The following is a 20,701-nucleotide window of genomic DNA, read 5'->3' on the forward strand; positions in this document are numbered from 1 at the left end:
GTCCACCGCTAGAGGGCGTAATTAAATATCAAAAATTAAAAAATCAAAATTTTACAAAATTTACCTAATGAAACGGCACTGGAAATCCGATCATCGTATTCTTTATAAAATTCTGTTCATATTTGATTTCACTAGTTTAAGTCTATCTTTGCAAATAAGAGGTGAGAGTGAGAGGGAACCTTCTTATAAAAAAATGTCTTTAAGTCCGGTTCTGCTAAATCGAATTTTACATACTTGGTCTTGTTGAAAACAGCTCTATTTTGTCAATATAGGAGTGTTATTTTCGAAATAGCCTAATAAGTAATATGTCAGCTAGTAGGCGTTATTTAATTATTTTCGGAAATCTAGTTTTCTTTGGAGAATATTAAATACACGTATCCATTTTTAATCCTGTATTACAAAATTAGACCAAATTAGCAACATAAATAAGAGATATCTTAAGAAACGTGTAAATTTTAAACAACTGTTAATGTCACCGGAAAACGAAGTTAAGGAAAAGTAGTGTGCTATGGAAAAAACAAAGAGACATTTTTCAGATGTAAACGTATATAATTAACTAAAACAACAATAAGACCAACAACACTAAAAAATGTAACAAAGAAATAAAAGCAACTACTTACTTAGTGACGACCTAAATGTTCAAATTGTTGCCCATCATTTTCGATGAGCATTTACTCTTTCAAGAGTAAATTGAACAGCAGTCTCAATTTCTGCTCTCGCAATGCTGTGAATGGCGTTTCATATTCTATATATCATGTTTTCTCGAGTATTTAATCTCGAGTCTTTAATCCGTCCCCATAAATAAAAGTCTAAAACTGTTGCTGTCCAATTTACTATTAGTCCTGTCGCCAGGGGGGGTACAACGGCCTCGTTAATTCAGATGGACTTACTCAAGTTTTTTTTATGTATTTTGACCCGTAGAACACGAATTTTTTGGGTAACAGTTGATCCGGATGTCGATAAGATTGTTATAGACCAAGAACTTGAGGAGTCAAATAACAGCGATTTTTGGCAAAACAAAACAATATTTTGTATTTTTTGGGCCATTTTAAGTAAAAAATATTTCTACAAGTTTTTTCGTATGATGCACAGTTTTCGAGATAAACGCGGTTGAACTTTAAAAAAATCGAAAAATTGCAATTTTTGAACCCGAATAACTTTTGATTAAAAAATAAAATAGCAAGTCTGCTTACCGCATTTGAAAGTTTAAGTCAAATTATATCGGTTTTGATTATTTGCATTGGTAAAAATTTATTTTTTTATTGTTTAACAAAGCTATAAACACGTAGGGTTTCCCGTGCTTTTACATGCGTTTTAACGCATGTAACGTAGAAATAGTCTTGATTGCACTAGTATCTATTCTACCTACTCGTTCGATTTTAAATGAGAAATCATAGAAACATCACTCACGCACTAGTTGTTTGTAGCTTTGTTTAACAATAACACAATAAATTTTTAGCAATGCAAATAATCAAAACCGACATAATTTGACTTGAACTTTCAAAGGCGCTAAGCAGAATTGCTATTTTATTTTTTAATCAAAAGTTATTCGGGTTTAAAAATTGCAGTTTTTCGATTTTTTGAAAGTTCAACCGCGTTTATCTCGAAAACTGTGCATCCTACTAAAAAACTTGTAGAAATATTTTTTGCTTAAAATGACCCAAAAAATACAAAATATTGTTTTGTTTTGCCAAAAATCGCTGTTATTTGATTCCTCAAGTTCTTGGTCTATAACAATCTTATCGACATCCTGATCAACTGTTACCCAAAAAATTCGTGTTCTACGGGTCAAAATACATAAAAAAAACTTGGGTAAGTCCATCTGAATTAACGAGGCCGTTGTACCCCCCCTGGCGACAGGACTATATTGAAAGAGTAAATGTTTGCATCGAAAATGATGGGCAACAATTTGCAACATCTAGACCGCCCCTAATTGTTTTGGAAAATGTCCATTTGTTTTTTCCACAGCACACTACTTTTCCTTAACTTCGTTTACCGGTGACAGTAACAGTTAAGTTTAAAATTTACACGTTTCTTAAGATATTCTCAAGATATCTTAAGATAGAAAAAAGGTATCGACATGCGGTTTTCGGTATTCTGTTGCTAATTTGGTCTAATTTTGTAATACAGGATTAAAAATGCATACTTGTATTTAACATTTTCCAAAGAAAAATAGATTTCTGAAAATAATTAAGTAACGCCTCCTAGCTGGCATATTACTTATTAGGCTATTTCGAAAATAAGACACTTACATTGACGAAAAAGATCTGTTTTCAACAAGGCCAAATATGCAAAATTCGATTTAGCAGAACCGGACTTATAGCCATTTTTTAAAAAGAAGGTTCCCACTCAATCCTACCTCTTATTTGCAAAGGTAGACTTAAACTTGTGAAATCAAATATGCGCAGAATTTTAAGAAGAATACTATGATGGGATTTCCAGTGCCTTTTCGCCTCTTAGGCAAATTTTGTAAACTTTTGATTTTTTAATTTTTGATATTCAATTACACCCTCTAGCGGTGGACCTATAATTATGAAAATAATTTCCAGGCTTTTTCCGAGGCAACTTTTGTTATAAATATTCTTTTCTCAAAGGTTTGCTATAAACGGTTCCTGAGATATGGCCGAGGGCCATTCTTATTGGGACACCCGATACAAAGCCATTAATTCGTTGTTAGTTCTTCTCTCCCGCTCGTCTTCTGTCTTCTACCCCCCGAATACACGTCTCAATCTTTTTCTTGCCCATCTTTCCAGAGTATCATATTCCTTCTGATTTAATTTCCAAGCCTCACAGGCATATACCACTTGGGTCTAATTACTGCTTTATATAATCCGAGTTGGTATTTTGAACTCATTTTGGCTCTTAAACTGTCTAATTGTTTATTCCCTTCGCTATTATTGAATTGAGCTCCAATTTTTCTTTTCCATTTTCATCGAATATTACACCCAGGTATTCAAAACTATCTACACTGTTAAAACTATAAGTTTTACCACTTGCAGACCTCACACTACATTTTTTTTCTGTTGTCCCTCCCATGATCATGATCATTTAGCTCCAATCCGTACTTGGCTTCTTTAATAATTTTCTTCGCCACTCTTCTTAATTCTTTAGCGCTTCTTGCTAAGATCGTTATGTCATCAGCAAATGTTATGCACTGGTGCTCATTTTTCATGATTGATTCTTCCACCTGCATGCTGCATGTTGTGATTACAGTTTCTAACACTGTTGGGTAATAATGTAGTATTAGTTACTATGCTAGTTAGTGTTGTAATAATGCAAATTCAGTAATGTAGTAGATAAATAATCTCTCTGTCTCAAGCCTTTTGCAACCTTAAAGCCGGGTCCAGACACGTGTAATGTAATGCGTAACGTAACGTGTAATGAAACGCGAATTCTGCGTTTGGGCGGCACTGCGAGCATTACATGTACCATTCGCGCTGGAGCTCGCCGGGACCCAGCGCCAGTCGGTTTTTTCGTGAACACAAAGGCGCTCGCAGCACTCGTTTGGACGGCGTTCTTGAAAGTTGTATGTGTGGCGAGCAATCGCTTGACGAATCTACCTGCTTACCAGCAAAACCCCGGTATTTGGGATCCAAAAAATTTTTTCGAGAGTAAATAACTAATTCTGCTGTATGTATTTTAATAGGAAAATATGTACCTACATAAAATGCTTCATATCTACATATCGCATTCATTTCATGTTTATTAATAGATGCGTGCACAGAAAACGTAATTTGGTTTTTTAATAAAATAGGTTACATTGCTGTATCATTGACATAAAAAGGCCTAAAACCATATAAATATATATTAGTGCCTCCATAAAGTAACGCATAAATTCATTATTTCGTAAACCAGTGACTTTAATGAAAAATCCCGACCCAGATCGATTTTTATTTTTAATTTCCGACTTATTGGCATATATATCATACTAGTGACGTCATCCATCTGGGCGTGATGACGTAATCGATGATTTTTTTAAATGAGAATAGGGGTCATGTGATTGCTCATTAGAAAGGGTATTAAATTCTCTATTCCATAATATAATTATTTATACGTGTTCACAAAAACATTTTATTAATTAAAATAATTGAGACAAAAAGAATAATGTATGTAATTTATCTAATTCAAAACACGTTTTAATGTTGTCAGAAAACAGGAAAAATGTTTATTTGACAAATAAATATTGTTTTTCGCTTAAATTTAATGTTAAAGCTTCCACCCACCTTCCTCTTGCCAGTTTGAATATTTCGTTTAAGCGAAATCAATGTTTATTTGTCAAATATTTTTTTTTTGTTTTCTGACAGTAGTAAAACGCATTTCGCATTTAATAAATTACATACATTCTTCTTTTTGTGTCAATTATTTCAATTAAAAAAATGTTTTTTTGAACACCCTGTATAAATAATTATGTTAATGTTTACATTACTGAATAGAGAATTGAATACCCTTTCAAATGAGCTACCCCATGATCCCTATTCTCATTTAAAAAAAAATATCGATTACGTCATCACGCCCAGACGGATGACGTCACTAGTATGATATATATTCCAAAAAATCGTAATTTTAAAATAAAAATCGACCTGTTTCGGGATTTTTCCTTAAAGTCGCCAGTTTACGAAATAACGAATTTATGCGTTACTTTATGGACGCACTGTATACAGGATGTAACGAAAATACAGGTCATAAATTTAATCACATATTCTGGGACCAAAAATAGTTTGATTGAACCTAACTTAACTTAGTACAAATGTGCATATAAAAAAAAGAATGTGTGTGTACTTTGTACGCACGTAAGAAGTTATACTTCTATTATCTGATTTAAACGAAATTAATATACTTTTTATTTATATTTTGTTTAAATATTAAACTAATTTATACTTACTACTTCTCAAATATTTTTATTAGAACAGTGCCAAAAATTAAAATAATAAAAGAATAAAACACACACAAACACATTAAACAAGCCACAAATGATGTCTGAACATTAATTGTCGAAAATTTTTTTAACTAAATACGTATTTTCTGAAAATACAATTATATAATAAATATACTTACAATCATAAAATGTATTAAAAAAACAAAAAAGAAAGTTTCTATTGGGACTCGAACCAGCGCTGATAAGAGCGGTTGGTATTGCAATTCATTCGCCTTCTCCGCTTAGCCACGGACACTATGTGTCATTATTTACGAAGATCGACTAACTAAACGGATTAAACTTGTGATATTTTGATATTTTGAAAATTGATCAAATTATTTTAATTTTGAATTGAAATGATTATAATTGAAAAAATACAACAAAACATAGAGTAAAAAAACAATATATTAGGTGAATATTGACAGAAATTTTGATGGTAATCAAATTATATAAATAAAAGTATTACATACTATGTATTTTGGCAGATCAAATAGGTAGGTTTATACCCATGATACATTAACAATTATTACGTACCTGTTGCTTTTAAAAACTATTTAAAAGTCACTACAATATTATAAACTTTTTTGTTTCTGTCCTCACAACAATAAAACTAATATATTATACATTTGTTTACCTTTACCTTTACCTCCAAACCACAGCTGCCATATCGGATAATTTTTGACATGTCATTTGAACATCCAATCAGAACAAAGTTATAATGCGCATGCGCCGGGCTGATGGGTTTTAACATATAAAGAAATCACCCTATATCGCCGGTAAAGAAGTATAACTTCAAAAAGTTACAACCCTTTGAAGTTACAAAATGAAATTCGATTTTTTCCAATATATCGAAAACTATTAAAGATTTTTTATTGAAAATGGATACGTGGCATTCTTATGGCAGGAGAATCTTAAAGAAAAATTATAGTGCAGTTTGTTCACCCCATAAATATTTTATGGGGGTTTTGTTCCCTTAAACCCCCCAAACTTTTGTGTACGTTCCAATTAAATTATTATTGTAGTACCATTACTTAAACACAATATTTTTAAAACTTTTTTGGCTCTTAGTACTTTTTCGAAAAGTCAGTTTTTATCGAGATATTTTGAATATTTGACAAATCCACCACATATTTGTATATGGTTGAGTACGATTATGGAGACTTGATCATAATATGAAAATTTATGTATGATTTACATTTTTAGGTATATTTTGAACCGTATTAAAAAAGAAGCCGTATCTCGATAAAAGGTGCCTTCTCGAAAAAATACAGAGGCAAAAAAGTTTTAAAAACATTGTGTTTAACTAATGGTACCGCAGCAATATTTTAATTGGAACGTACACAAAGATTTGGGGGGTTTAAAAGAACAAAACCCCCATAAAATTTGTATGTAAACATATTAAAAAATAAGCCTCAACTCGATAAAAACTGCCTAATCGAAAAAATACTAAGAGGCGAAAAAGTTTTATGAATATTAAGTTTAACTAATGGTACCACAATAATAATTTAATTGAAATGTACACAAAAGTTTGGGGGGGTTTAATGGAACAAAAGCCCCATAAAATATTTACGGGGTGCACAAATTTCACTATAATTTTTCTTTAAGATTCTCCTATCATAAGAATGCCACATATCCATTTAATAAAAAATCTCTAATAGTTTTCGATATATTCGAAAAAATCGATTTTAATTTTGTAACTTCAAAGGGCTATAACTTTTTTTATGTGCATATTTGTACTAAGGTAAGTTAGGTTCATTCGAACTATTTTTGGTCCCAGAATATGTGATTTAATTTATGACCTGTATTTTTGTTACACCCTGTATAGTATGTACATCGTATGTGCTATTATCATTATTATAATTATATTTAGTACATTTATTTCTACTAGCCACCAATGATCGGTTATTAGGATATCCCAGTTATAGTAATATTTTGGATTGGCACGAAGGCTATAAAACAGTATTGCTACCTGAGAACTCTTATAAATGAGCAGTGGAGCAATGTACAAATGTACAGGAAATAAAGTTCCGCATAGGAAAGGCAAGAACGGTGTTTAACGAAATGAGCTCCATCTTCAAAAGCCATAACATATCCCTAAATAAAAAAATGAGACATTTGAGATGTTACGTTTTCGCTGTATTATTGTAAGGAGCGGAGGCATGGACGCTTACAGACACCACTATTAAAAAACTTAAAGCATTTGAGATGTGGCTTTATAGATTACAGTATCTGGGACACGTTATGAGAAATCAGCACCGTTACTCCCTGCTGCAGTCGATATTGCAAAGTAAAATCAAAGGTAAGCGAGGACCCGGTAGAAGGAGAATATCATGGCTGAGGAATTTGAGAACATAGTTCAAGCAAACCTCAAGGAACTGTTTCGAACCGCAGCGAGCAATTTTATGATTGCCAATATGATTTCTTTCATCCGGAACGGATAGGAACCAGAAGAAGAAGAATATGAATCTCTTGTTGTCAAAAATCTTAATGTTAGTGCCAGTCTATCTTGTAGTGAAATTGCAGATTTCATGACAGTATCTTGTCTTAATATTTTAGATGTATAAATATACATGGGGTAATCGTGTCATCGTAACATTTAGTGTCCACGCTTCCATTCCGTAGAGCAGAACTGTGAATATGTAGCATTTTAATAGACGGTGTTTTGTTTTTATTGATATGTCTCGACTGTTGAAAATGGGTATCATTCTAACGTATGCTGCTTTCGCTTTTATTATTCGCTGTTTAGTTTCTGTTGAGTGGTCCCATTGGCTATTTAAATTCGTGCCCAGATATGTATATTGCTCAACTCCTTCGATATTCTGTTGGTTGATTGTAAGTTGAGCGTTTAGTATTGGTTTTTTTACTAATTGTCATAAATTTGGTCTTCTTTATGTTTAGAGCTAGTCCGTATCTGTTGCTGACTTCTGTTATACGATTTGTTAATATCTGTAAATCATTCAGATTATCGGCAAAAACTATGGTGTCATCTGCATATCTAATGTTATTCAACCATTCACCATTTATTAATACTCCCTTCGCACAACCGTCTAAAGCTTCCTTAAATACCCATTCAGAGTAAATATTGAATAGTAACGAGGATAAAATACCCGATAGTGATAAACTACCTATGTTAATAAATATTCAAAATCAGTAAACGGCATCCGGGTAAAGTTTTAATATTGGCCACTCATTTGCTGAGATTTTAGTTCCTCAAGTAAACTAGATCTTTTCTGATACAAATCAGTTTTCCACCGTTGACGCACCGAACGTTATTTCCGGTCTTCAGTTAGTAAATATATAAAAATAAAAGCAGTACCTACCTGCTGTCACGACATCCCTATTCGGCTGTTCGTAGCAACTGAGTGGAAACCAAGATTCGTTAAACGATTCGTATGGACGTTCGTGTGACGTCCACACTGTTGATGCTAAATTACACGTAATCTTACATTACACGTTACACGTGTCTGGACCCGGCTTAAATTGATCTGAAATGTGACCGTGTGCCAAGCAATTTCACAGATAAAGTTATTTACAATTCATTCATTTTACATATTCCCAACTGTAAACAAACGCACATGGAAGCTAAACAGGGTCGTCCTGAAGTGTATCTTAAAAACCAACACCCTACCTACAATTTGAATTTGCAGACTGACCAGTTTGGATCTGTAAAATGAGAATCCGCCTCATTTAGGGCAATAAATTACATTTAACAGCCTGTTGACGAATGAGACGGCGAATACTAACACGTGCGTTTGTTTATAGTTGGGAATTTGCTATGTGAATGTGGTGTAGTATCATTTTTACTAACCTGATCATTTTTTTTTTGCTATACCCAAATGTTCTATTTCTCGATACATTTGGATTAGTTAATCTATATTCCTAACATTTTTCAGATTTGTGTTTTTTAGCTATTTTAACAAAAATATAGATTTTTTCTACTCTTTTTAGAAACACCAGCGTAAAGGATATAGAAGTGACAACTATGCTAGATCATTCAGAGAAAAATTTGTCAGAGAAAGGACAAGAAGATATTATCAGACGACCGCGGGCACTTAATGCAGTGTTAACGGATAGCGATATGAGCATAGAAGATTTTTCCTCGGAAGTGCAAAAATTACCTCCGGCTGATAAGAAAGATGGAGGAGAAGAAAATAGTGTTAAAACCTTGAGCAATGAGAAACCTTTAGAATTTGATAGACTTGCAGCTGATAATAAAAAGGTATGACGAAAACTCGTTGGGTGCCATACTTTGTATTATTTATTACCTTACCTAATTTTGACATTTGTATTATCCGCTGGGAGGGTTGACATGGAGGGAATAAGTGCTTCTCAGCGCATATTTTTTAAGTCGTCCCCCACGGGTGATAAACTCAGTTCTTTTTCTTTTCTATATTTTCTTACCTTACTAATGAAATCCACCTCTTCTTTTTAACCAGATCCTTTGGAAATACAAAGAATTTACATATCCCTCTTTCATTATAGTGTTTACAAACCTGTGCTTGCTATATGACTCTCATAATAATTATTATTAAGCCTTGAAAATGGCCATTTTCGCACTTTTTCAAATTTTAAATCGCGTATCGAGACAACAATAAATTTTAGAGAAAAATCATAAGAGACCTTTTTTGCTCCGAACAGGGCCGCCGAGAGAGATGATCACACCCCGGTAAGTAGTGAAGAGTGGGATCCCGGCAAAAAGTGAAGAACAAAAAAATTGTTTAATTTTTATAGCAATAAAATTATCAATAATATATAATAAGAAAGATTTCAAATACATATAACTTTTATTAAATTTTGATTACTTATAGTTTTATAATTAACTATTTTGATTGGGAATAAGCCACAATTTTACTAAAAAAATTAGCGTTTCGACGTCCAAATCGGATGCCGTTGTCAAAATACAAAAAATATTAATAAATTAAACAAAAATGTTGTTGCTTAGTAAACAATTCTTCTAATAATTTATTTAATCTGACTCATTTATATCGACAATTCAGACATATACATTTTAAAGTAAAAGACTTTAAAATGATATTGAAAATATTTATGAGTTGCGTTCCTGGGACGACTTTACTGAAAGATAGTTCATTCGATTACATGAAATCAACCCCAACTCAAGAATATCCGCCACAAAAAAACCATAGCATGTGATCTGTCTTTAAAAAGACAACCACATGCAACGGTGACAGTAAAGTTCTCGCGTTAGAGATTACATAAGTATATTCTTGAGCTGGGGTTGATTTCATGTAATCGAATGAACTATCTTTTAGTAAAGTCGTCCCATGAACGCAACTCATAAATATTGGCAATATCATTTTAAAGTCTTCTACTTTAAAATGTTAACATATGTCAGAATTGTCAATATAAATGAGTCAGATTAAATAAATTATTAGAAGAATTTTGACAACGGCATCCGATTTGGACGTCGAAACGTTAATAAAATTATTTTTTCAATTTAATTGTGGATTATTACTAATCAAAATAGTTAATTATAAAAATGCCACAAGGAAATATATTTTTATAATAGTGAAAATATTTACAATACTAGTACTTTTAGAGTTTTTTGATTGGCAAAGATGTCTTTAATTTTCGAAAAATCGCATGATTTTACTAAATCATTCTCAATGCACAAAGTTGCTAGGCCAGTTAACCGATCTTGTGTAATTGTAAATCTCATAGCATTTTTTATGCGAGAAAGAAAACTTAAGGATCTATTATATTCTGCGACTACCTCCGGTAATGTGCAAAATATTCTTGACGTTATAACGACGTTAGGAAATAATGATTCCAATTTGGGATCTTTAATTTTATTAAGTATGTAAATGTATTGGAAAAAGCTAAGATTCACAAATGTTCTCCTTGCATATCGCTCTATCGTCTTCTTTATAAAACTCACGCAACATATCAATGTTTTTTCTTAATATTAATCTTAATCTCAATCTTAATATTATCTTCATCTCAGAATGTCCATAAAATGTTAAATAGCGAATGAATTTCAATTGCCGCATTAAATCTTCTCTCTAAAAGGTCATATTGAATATAGCTGAGTATTAACTAAACGCATTATGCACATAAAGTGAAGAGCAAAAAAATACGGGAAAAATTACATCTTTGGTCTGGTTGACGCCGGGCCCCTTACATCGCCGGTAAAATGTATCGGCTGTACCCCTCTCTCGGCGGGCCTGGCTCAGAATGACCCAAGTGATCTAAAAAAAATTGTTTTTGTGAATTTGTTTAAAAAAATTGTTTAAATTTTTTGACCACGGTACCGCCTGGCACCCTGTGGATTTGTTATAAGGACCTATTTTTGAGTCAGTCAAAAAAATCGAATCGGAATAATTTACCTAACGGTGGCGACGATACATCTTGGACTATTTGTACATATTTTTTTACCAGCATCTTATTTTATAGGTTATAAGTGGTGAGAAGAAAACGAAGGAAGTAAATGAAAAAAATAAAGAAAACAATTTGCCTCCAACGGAACCCAAAGTAATCCCAATCGAAAGGAGTTGTATGGCGGACAAGACGAATAATAGTAGTATTCGAAGAAAAAGAAAATTGTATGATCCAAATGATTTGTCTGTGTTTTCACACCTAGAAGATGAGGTTGAGAGATACGAGAAGATGACTAAGGAACAACAAATTGAGATGGAAGAAGGTAACATTATAGTTTTTTTACTGACCCACGCGTATGTTATAAATTATGTTCTTCATCATCATCAGTGGCGTTACAGCTCTTTATGAGCCTCAATGAGAACAATCCTTTATTCGCACCTGGGTCAATCCATGCCAAGTGGTCCAATATAAATTAAGTTGGTTGCTTGACCATTTTTAATATTTTTTATTTTTCTACCTCTTAAACTTCGGTCTATAGAGTACAAAATTGCATTTATTTTATTTTTAACAAAATTATTTTGCCGATGACGGGCCATTTTTGTTAAAGCGTATCGATCATTTTTACGAAAAACATGGCTTCGTTCTTTAGCCAATATTTTAACTGAGGTTTGTCCTATTACAATAAATCAAAAACCAAACTTTTTAGAAAAATATGCTCTAAAATAATTGCCTGTAGCATTATTTAATTTCAAACTACCCTTAAGGCCTTAAATGAACCTCAAAGTTTGAAAAGGTAAACTGATAAAATTCCATTTTCAGTAACAGCATAAGGCAAGCCGATAATGGTTTGTAATTTTTTCTGGAAAAGACATAGATACATACTTTAAATAAAAAAAGTTTGAGCTTTGAGACTTAAGTAAATTTTTTCAAAAAAAATCTCAAAAATGTAATTTTTTGAAAAATCTCGAAAGTTTGACCCCTTATGTCTCTGATGGGCACGGATGAAAAAATTTGAAATTTGGCTGGTTTAGCCCCCAGCAAGTAGAATAAAGAGTAAAAATTTGGAGTTGCAGACTTACGTCATATAGGAGTTACAGGCCTGAAAAAATTGGTCAAAAATCAAAATGGTCAAAATTTGAGCGTTTGCGGGAAGGGTAATTAAAATTCAAATAAACTGTCTAACGCAATAAAAATTAATCTATTTTCATCAGATTTCACAATGAATACAAATTTATACAGGATGGGCCAAGGAAAAGAGTTCACTTTGATATTTGGCAGTTATTAGATTTTAAGGGAATGCCGAAACAGCTCGATTTTTATTATTAAATTACAATTTTTTTATATGTATTTTATACTAGTGACGTCATCATTATGTATTTTATACTAGTGACGTATCTCATTTGAAAGAGTGTTCAATTCTCTGTTCAATAATATAAACAATAATCATTATTTATACAGGGTGGCCAAAAAAATTATTTTTTAATTAAATTAACTGACACAAAAAGATGAATGTATGTAATTTATTTAACTCAGAATACATTTTATTGCTGTTATAATACAGAAAAATAAATATTTTGGCAAATAAACATTGCTTTTCGCTTAAATTAAAAATGTTCAAACTCTCAAGAGCTAGGTGAGAGGCTGTTTGTGATTTAATTTAAGCGAAAGAAATGTTTATTTGTGAAATAAACATGTATAAACATAAACTGAATAGAGAATTGAACACGCTTTCAAATGAGATACCACACGACTCCTATTCGCATTTAAAAAATCATCGATTACGTCATCGGCTCTGATGGATGACGTCACGTAGCATGAAATATATGCCAAAAAATTGCAATATAAAAATGAACCTACTTCGGCATTGACTTAAAATCTAATAGGTAACTATTGCCAAATATCGAGGAGAACTCTTTTCTTTCGCTCACCCTGTATACATTTGTATTCGTTGTGAAATCTGGTGAAAATACATTAATGTTTATTTCAATAGATAGTTTATTTGAATTTTAATTACCCTGCTCGAAACGCTCACATTGATGATTTTTTACCATTTCTTCAGGCCTGTAACTCCTAATATGACGTAAGTCTGCAACTCCAAATTTTTACTCCTTATTTTACTTTCCAGTGGCTAACATTCAGCCAAATTTCAAATTTTTTTATCCGTGCCCATCAGACATATAAGGGGTCAAACTTTAAGGTTTTTCAAAAAATTACATTTTTGAGATTTTTTTTTTGAAAAAATTTACTCAAGTCTCAAAGCTCAAACTTTTTTTATTCAAAGTATGTACGTATGTCTTTTCCAGAAAAAAATTACAAACCATTATCGGCTTGCCTTATGCCTTATGCTATTAAGAAAATGCTGAAAATGGAATTTTCAAACTTTGAGGTTCATTTAAGGCCTTAAAGGTAGTTGGAAATTAAATAATGCTATAGGACGTTTTTTAGAACATACTTTTCTAAAAAGTTTGGTTTTTGATTTATTGTTCTAGGACAAACCTCAGTGAAAATATTGGCTAAAGTGCGAAGCCATGTTTTCCGTGAAAATGATCGACACGCTTCACGAAACAAAAATGGCCGTCATCGGCAAAATAAATTTTTTAAAAATAAAATGAATACAATTTTGTACTCTCTATAGACTGAAGTTTAAAAGGTAGACAAATAAAAAATATTAAAAATAGTCAAGCAACCACCTTTGGACCACTTTGCTTGGATTGACTCTTCTCCATGCTCTAATTCCAATAGATTTTAAATCGTTCGCTAAGTTGTCTTGGTACATAAGTTTCGGTCTTCCTCTTTCTTGTTGTCCTATCGGCCTCTTCGGTCAAAAACTTTTCTGACTATAGCATCTTCCTCTCGCATTATTACATAACCTATCCATCTAAGGCGTGCTACCTTAATGCATTTTACAACGTTAGGTTCTCCAAAACTTTAAGCAGTTTTAGGTCATTTTGTGTAAGTGACTAAGTTTCTGAACCATTTGTTAGCTCTGGTCTTATTATTTTTTTGTAGACAGTCAGTTTAATGTTTCTAGGTATTTTTGAGGCCATCTGTCTTCTTAAGCCATAGTAACACTTATTGGCGAGCACTATTCTTCTTTTAATTTCTTCACTGACATTGTTATCTTTAATTAGCAGCGAGCCTAAGTATATGAAGGTGTCGACACCTTCCAGTTCTAGGTCGTCATTATTCTTGTAGGTTTGAGTTGCTTGACTTAGTGTAACACATTTATTTGGTCTTTTGAATATTTATATTTAGTCACATTCTCTGTGCAGATGCTCTTAACGACCGAAATGCTTCAGTCAGAGATTCTGTGGACATACCTGTGTTATCTGCGTATCCGACAATTTTTACTGATTTGTGAAAGTTAGTACCATTCGTATTAATCTGGGACTCTCGAATTATTTTTCTACTGCCAGGTAAAATAAGAAACACGATAGTCCATCACCCTGTCTTAGTCCATTTTTGCAATGGAAGGGTCTTGAGAAATCGTTTTGGAATTTTACCATGCTGTCTGCTCCTGTGAGTGTAAGTTTAGTTAATTGGACGAGATGAAACGGTATTTGAAATTCTACCACAGCAAGTAGAAGTTTACCTCTATTAACTGAGTCGTATGCGGCTTTGGAGTCCTTGAATATGTGGTGGGTGTCGACGCCGAACTCTAGGATTTTTTCAAAGATCTGCCTTACTCTAAATATCTGGTCCGTTGTTGATGATTAGGGCGGAAACCGCGCTGATATCCTCCCGCTATATGTTCCGCGTAGGGGATGAGTCTTTTGTACAATAAGTTGGACAACACTTTATATGCCATGTTGAGTAGAGTGATGCCTGTATAATTATCACACACCATCATGTCTCCCTTTTTGTGTAGAGAGCACAGTACTCCCAACTTCCAGTCTGTGGGTGTTTCTTTCTGTTGCCAGATTTACTCCAAGAGCCAGCGCTAAAAAATCTCTTTGAATTTACTAAAGCTAGATTTTTCACAGTTAATTACTGTGATTGTTTTTAATTTAATTAATTGTTAAATTAATTCAAAAATTTTTTCGGACACTCTGTATAAATAATGATCTTAATGTTTATAGTACTGTATAGAGAATTGAATAACCTTTCAAATGAGCTAGCACACGACCCTTATTCTCATTTAAAAAATAGTCGATTACGTCATCACGCTCAGATGGATGACGTCACTAGTACGATATATATGTCAAAAAATCATAATTAAAAAATCAAATAACTTTTGTATTTTACATTTTTTTCTAATTTTGTAAATAAAGCAGTTTACAAGGGGGTCAAAATATAGTGAATAACCCTGTACATTCATTGTTAGCTGACCGACTATAATAACTTTATTTATATTCAATTTAGAATGTGTGTACTGATTTTCAGGCTTAGTAAATGGATTTAATTACCTTCGTAGGAAAGCAACTTTGATACCCTCTCAGTAACCCCTGTTCTACGTTTCGCTTGACCGACCGCAGTATGTTTCTCTACACAATCAGAGTAATGAACTGTGAAAAATTTAGCTTTAGTAAATTCAAACAGATTTTTCAGCGCTGCATCTCCGTCTAATTGCAGTTATCAGTTTATGCATGTGTTTCAAGAGGGTGTCGCCACCATTTTTGAAAATTTTTTGAAAAATTATGTTCGTTATGCTTGTAATTTACATCCATATTTTTTAGGTATAGATAAGTCTAATACAATCGACAAATCACGTTTACTCCTATTAAGTTCAGCCAAGGAGGGCCATTCATCAACCACTTATAAAAAAAAGTCTGCTTCGTTAAATTTCGTCAAAAAATATCAAGACCCATCAATAAATGGCAGAATCAATTTGACAACAAGTTATGTCAGATCTAAAAAACCCAAAAAGGGTACTAATTCACGAAACCGTTCATATTTATCCGGTATGATTACGCTACACAAAAGAAATAAACACGAAAGTAGTGTTAATATCAGTAAAGCCGATCGAACAATGTTAAACAGAACCTTGCACAAAATTTTTGGCTGGCCAGATGAAGGTGACAGTTTCTTGAAAAAAGTTCTTAAAAAATCCCATGCAAACGCCTCGGAATTAAAAACTCAAGAATATGTAGAATCACAAGATGAAAATACTGGAAGTCCTGTCATTGTCAAAGCTAAGGGTCCTACAAAGAAGAAAAGATTACCAAATGATCAAATCCGTTATGCTGATTTAATCAGAGCCCGAGATGCCAGGAGCCATAAGGCGAAGGAAACTTTTATGAAGATTCTGCAAGATATTCAAGATGATCTAAATGATGGAGAGTCTTTGATGGACATGCTTCGTAAATCTAAGGAAAAACCAACAGCTAAGGAGAAACGTTCTTCCAAAAATAGAAGCCGTAGATCTAAAACAAAGGGTGAGTAGCTTACAAAGTATACTGTTTTAAAAATGAATAACCATTTTCAATTTCTTTGCAAAACGAAAATACAGCCGCATCATATTCTAGTCCAATTAGAGAGTGCAGCAAGGTAGAGGTGCTTGCTGTACTTTACAGCAAATCTAATATCTTACAAAATCCTCAAAGTACAATAATCTTCTTGATTTAAAATAACACCATATCGACGTATACAAAAAATGTAGAAACGTTGCTTAAAATCTATTTAACTTCGGGAGAAAGATCTTTCTCGGTACTGAAAAGAGTAAAGTCGTATTTATGAAATTCTCTAAATCAAAAAAGTCTGTCGTTTTTGGCTATTTTAAATATATACAATGTAATAATTGACGTATTACAAAAAATTTGTACAAATTTAATAATTGACAATTAGTGAAATAAAATAAAAAACAATTAATTCAATATATTTTGTTTTTCTTACTAAGTATATATTGTACTTATTTTTTCTCTCTTTTTGTAGACATTTTTGTTTTATTAGGTATAATTTTAGTTGTATGATATTTCTGTATATATTTCAGTTACTTAAGTTAATTAATTTTTTTATTGTTATCTATAATGTACCAATAATATACGATACACCTATTCAATTTTTACTAATAGGCTCTGTAGGTTACTTTTATTTTTCTGTTTGATAGATATTCACACACGTTTGTTAGATATGTAGGTATATATTTTCTGTATGATACTCAAAAGATTCGATTTAATTCCAGCAAATAATAGCTCCAAAGTCAAAAGATCTAATGTTCCACAAAAAAGACGTAGTAGTACACCACATAGGTCTGATCAATGTTCTTCGAACAAGAAACGAAAAATTAAGGTAAGTTGAGTTTAATATGTATATTTTTAGTTGTTTAGTGTTCTCTATACAGGGTATTTTATAACAAGCTGACAGTGTCTATATATCGGAAACTACTTACACGAAATTTAGGAAAATTGGTGTATGAGGTAGCCATATTTAGGGGGAAGGAATAGAAAGGTAGCCACTTGGGAGCATTTTGACATTTGACCTCCACGGCTTGAACCGTACGGGCATATAATTATTTTATTCCGCTTCGCGCATAACTCTTAGGGTCGATTTCTCATACCTGCGTTAATCTATGGTTCAGTCGACTGAGGTTCACCGGTGAACTTTGGTTTTGTTTGGAATGCATTTCTCATTGTCAGTGCACGTTCTACAGCTTTCGAGAAATGCCAATAGATGGCAAAAGGTAAAAAACTGTCGCCATTTTGTACGACCTTTTTTATGCTGTTTTTGAATAAAGTTAAATTTAAGTATTTGTAGTCAAATAGTAATTTTAATAATTATAAATAAATGTAAGAAAAACAAAAATAATGTTATCGTTTATCATTAAGCTTAATATAATAAAATAGGTTATATTTATATTATGACAGCGTTTCGTGTTAATACAACGCATGCGTAATCCATGAAAGCACCTGAACTGAGTTCTGAAATCGTTGAATTCGCCGAATTCGGCCGAATTCCAGCGTTCAAGTTAAACGTAGTTTAAACTGCAATCGGTTTGAACGTGAATTGAGAAAGACGATTTTGACTTTTAACTGACGTTCACTAAAAATTCAGGTTAAACTGGAGTTGAACTCGACATGAGAAATTGGCCCTTAAAGTTATACGGTTCTTGGCGTTCGGCGCGTAACGGTGCGCGAACTTTAAAACTGCTGTACGGCATTCAAAAATATATTTAGATATAATTATAATACGCGTGAGATATCACCGAAACTTTTCGATCGAGCTCAGGAAGATATTTTGAAAAGATTATAATGGGAAGAAAATGATATAAAAAAATAGTGGAGAATGCTTGAACCTTCTGAGGTACGCTGATGATATCGTATTAATAACCTATACAAAAGAAGAATTGTTTGAAATGATGAAAGAACTGGACACAGAACTGGAAATATAGGTCCTAATATGAATTACAGCAAGACCAAAATCATAACAAATACAGATGAGAGCATCACAATGAGAATCAGACAAGATGAAATAGAATAAGTTCACGTTTATATATCTGGGTCAAATTATAAAACTTAACAAGGAAAACCAAGCAGTAGAGATCGAAATACGAGTTAGACTGGCATGAGCGGCATTTGGTAAACTAAGCTACATTCTTAAAAACAATCAATGCGTACTCCCTGTTCTCACTTATGGTTCCCAAACGTGGACGTTTACAAAAACAAACATGGACAAAATCATAAAAACGCAAAGAGCAATGGAAATACAAATGTTGCACATAAGACGAATGGATAAAAAGAGAAGCGAGCGGATAATAGAGAAAACAAAAGTTGGGGATGTTAAACAAGAAGTTGCACAATTGAAATGGAAATCTGCCGGACACAATATAAGACAAAAAGAACACCGATGGAACAAAATTCTTATAAATTGGAGACCGTGGGAATATAGATAAAGCAGAGGAAGGTCCCAAATGAGATGGGCAGATAATACCAAGAAGCACGTGGGCTCTAGGTGGATAACTGTAGCAATAGACAGAGAAGAATAAAAAAGGACTGGGGAGAACTATGTCCAAAGATGGACCGAAGAAGGGTAATTAAATAGATAGATACTTATAATACATAAAATTCTTCGACTTGGATCGTACAACTTACTTTGCAGTAATGTTTTAGTAGCTAAAAACCTTATAAACAAATTATAATGCCTTTTTAAATAAAAACACATCCGTTTATAATTCTTATAAGTTTGTTAAAAATAATATTTGGATTATATTTAAGCTTTATTAAAGCTGGTAGTTTTCCCTTTAATTTGAACTATTACAAAGTTATTTTACTAAAAATGCAGCCGAGTTAGAAGTGAAGATCCTTAAAGGCTGTAATTATACAATGTTTTTAAGCAAGCTGTAATTTTGCAGTATCTTTGGCTCTAATTATTGGATCAAGGTTTACCAAACATAATTTTGTAGGATTTTTTGTTGTAAGGAACAAACTGCAATTTGTAAAACTGATTTATATTTGATAGTTTACGAATTATAAGTAATAATTACGAATTATTTATGAAATGTATTTTTTTTTTTGTTTGTTTACTGTGCAATCAGTCTAAAAAAACAGACCATAAACACATTTGTTGAAATTTACAATGGCCCGAAGAGAAAAATTTCAATAAATATTTACTCTACATGAGTATTATTAGTGTTTCTTAAGTTAAGAATGGTAAATCTAATGGAAATTTTTGCTTAAGGCGCCTAATTTGTTGACTATTGTCTAATAAATTTAGCGCTAACACATTTGGGTGGTTTTCTAGTCGCTGTAAATATTTATCACTGTGTGACACTATCACTTCACTCACAGTTGGCACTTGAAGGTCTTGTAGGATGTCTTTGTTGCTTACAAACCACGGCGCATCAGTTATTGCTCGTAACACCTTGTTTTGAAACCGGTCCATGATTGCTAGATTGGATTTTGAAGCAGTGCCCCACAACTGTATTCCGTAGGTCCAAATTGGCTTGAGTATGGCATTGTATGCTAGTAATTTATTTCTCAACGACAACTGGGATTTTCTTCCGAGCAACCAATAGTATTTTCTATATATGGTGTCAAGATGTTTTCTTTTTTTCCATATATGAGTTTTCCAAGTGAGTCTCTTGTCGATATGTAGGCCTAAGTACTTTACAGTATCTACCGTTGGAAGGGGAGCATTGTTGAGTGATATTTGAGGAGAATCGCTATGACATTTAGTGAATACTATGTGGCTTGATTTGGATTCGTTAAGTTTTATCTTCCATTTCTTAGTCCATTTCTGGACTTTATTTAGGTTTTCTTGGAGTTGGTCTGCTGCAACAACGGGATCTGAATGTACCGCCATTATTGCGGTATCGTCTGCAAATGTGGCTGTATATACTTTATTGTCCGTAGGCAAATCGGAGGTAAATAGTAGATACAGGATCGGCCCAAGAACGCTACCTTGAGGAACGCCTACCTTTATGAGATGTAGACCGGTTATCTCGTCTTCATATTTTACCTGGAAATATCTTTCTTTTAGGTATGAGTATAGTATGTCATACATGTTCTGGTGTAG

General features: G+C 32.7%; 1 protein-coding gene across 3 annotated transcripts in view; it reads left to right on the forward strand.

Moving 5' to 3' along the window:
* The window catches only part of LOC126879478 (titin-like), a 77,330-nt gene that overhangs the window by 48,244 nt on the left and 8,385 nt on the right, over window positions 1-20,701 (forward strand). For all 3 annotated transcript variants that reach the window (XM_050642508.1, XM_050642510.1, XM_050642509.1), the window contains 4 exons: window positions 8,864-9,134; window positions 11,327-11,573; window positions 15,928-16,626; window positions 17,373-17,479. In XM_050642508.1, the coding sequence (XP_050498465.1) occupies window positions 8,864-9,134; window positions 11,327-11,573; window positions 15,928-16,626; window positions 17,373-17,479 (1,324 nt within the window). The remainder of the gene's footprint in view (window positions 1-8,863; window positions 9,135-11,326; window positions 11,574-15,927; window positions 16,627-17,372; window positions 17,480-20,701) is intronic.

Source organism: Diabrotica virgifera, chromosome 2 (assembly GCF_917563875.1).
Source record: "Diabrotica virgifera virgifera chromosome 2, PGI_DIABVI_V3a".
Lineage (NCBI taxonomy): Eukaryota > Metazoa > Arthropoda > Insecta > Coleoptera > Chrysomelidae > Diabrotica > Diabrotica virgifera.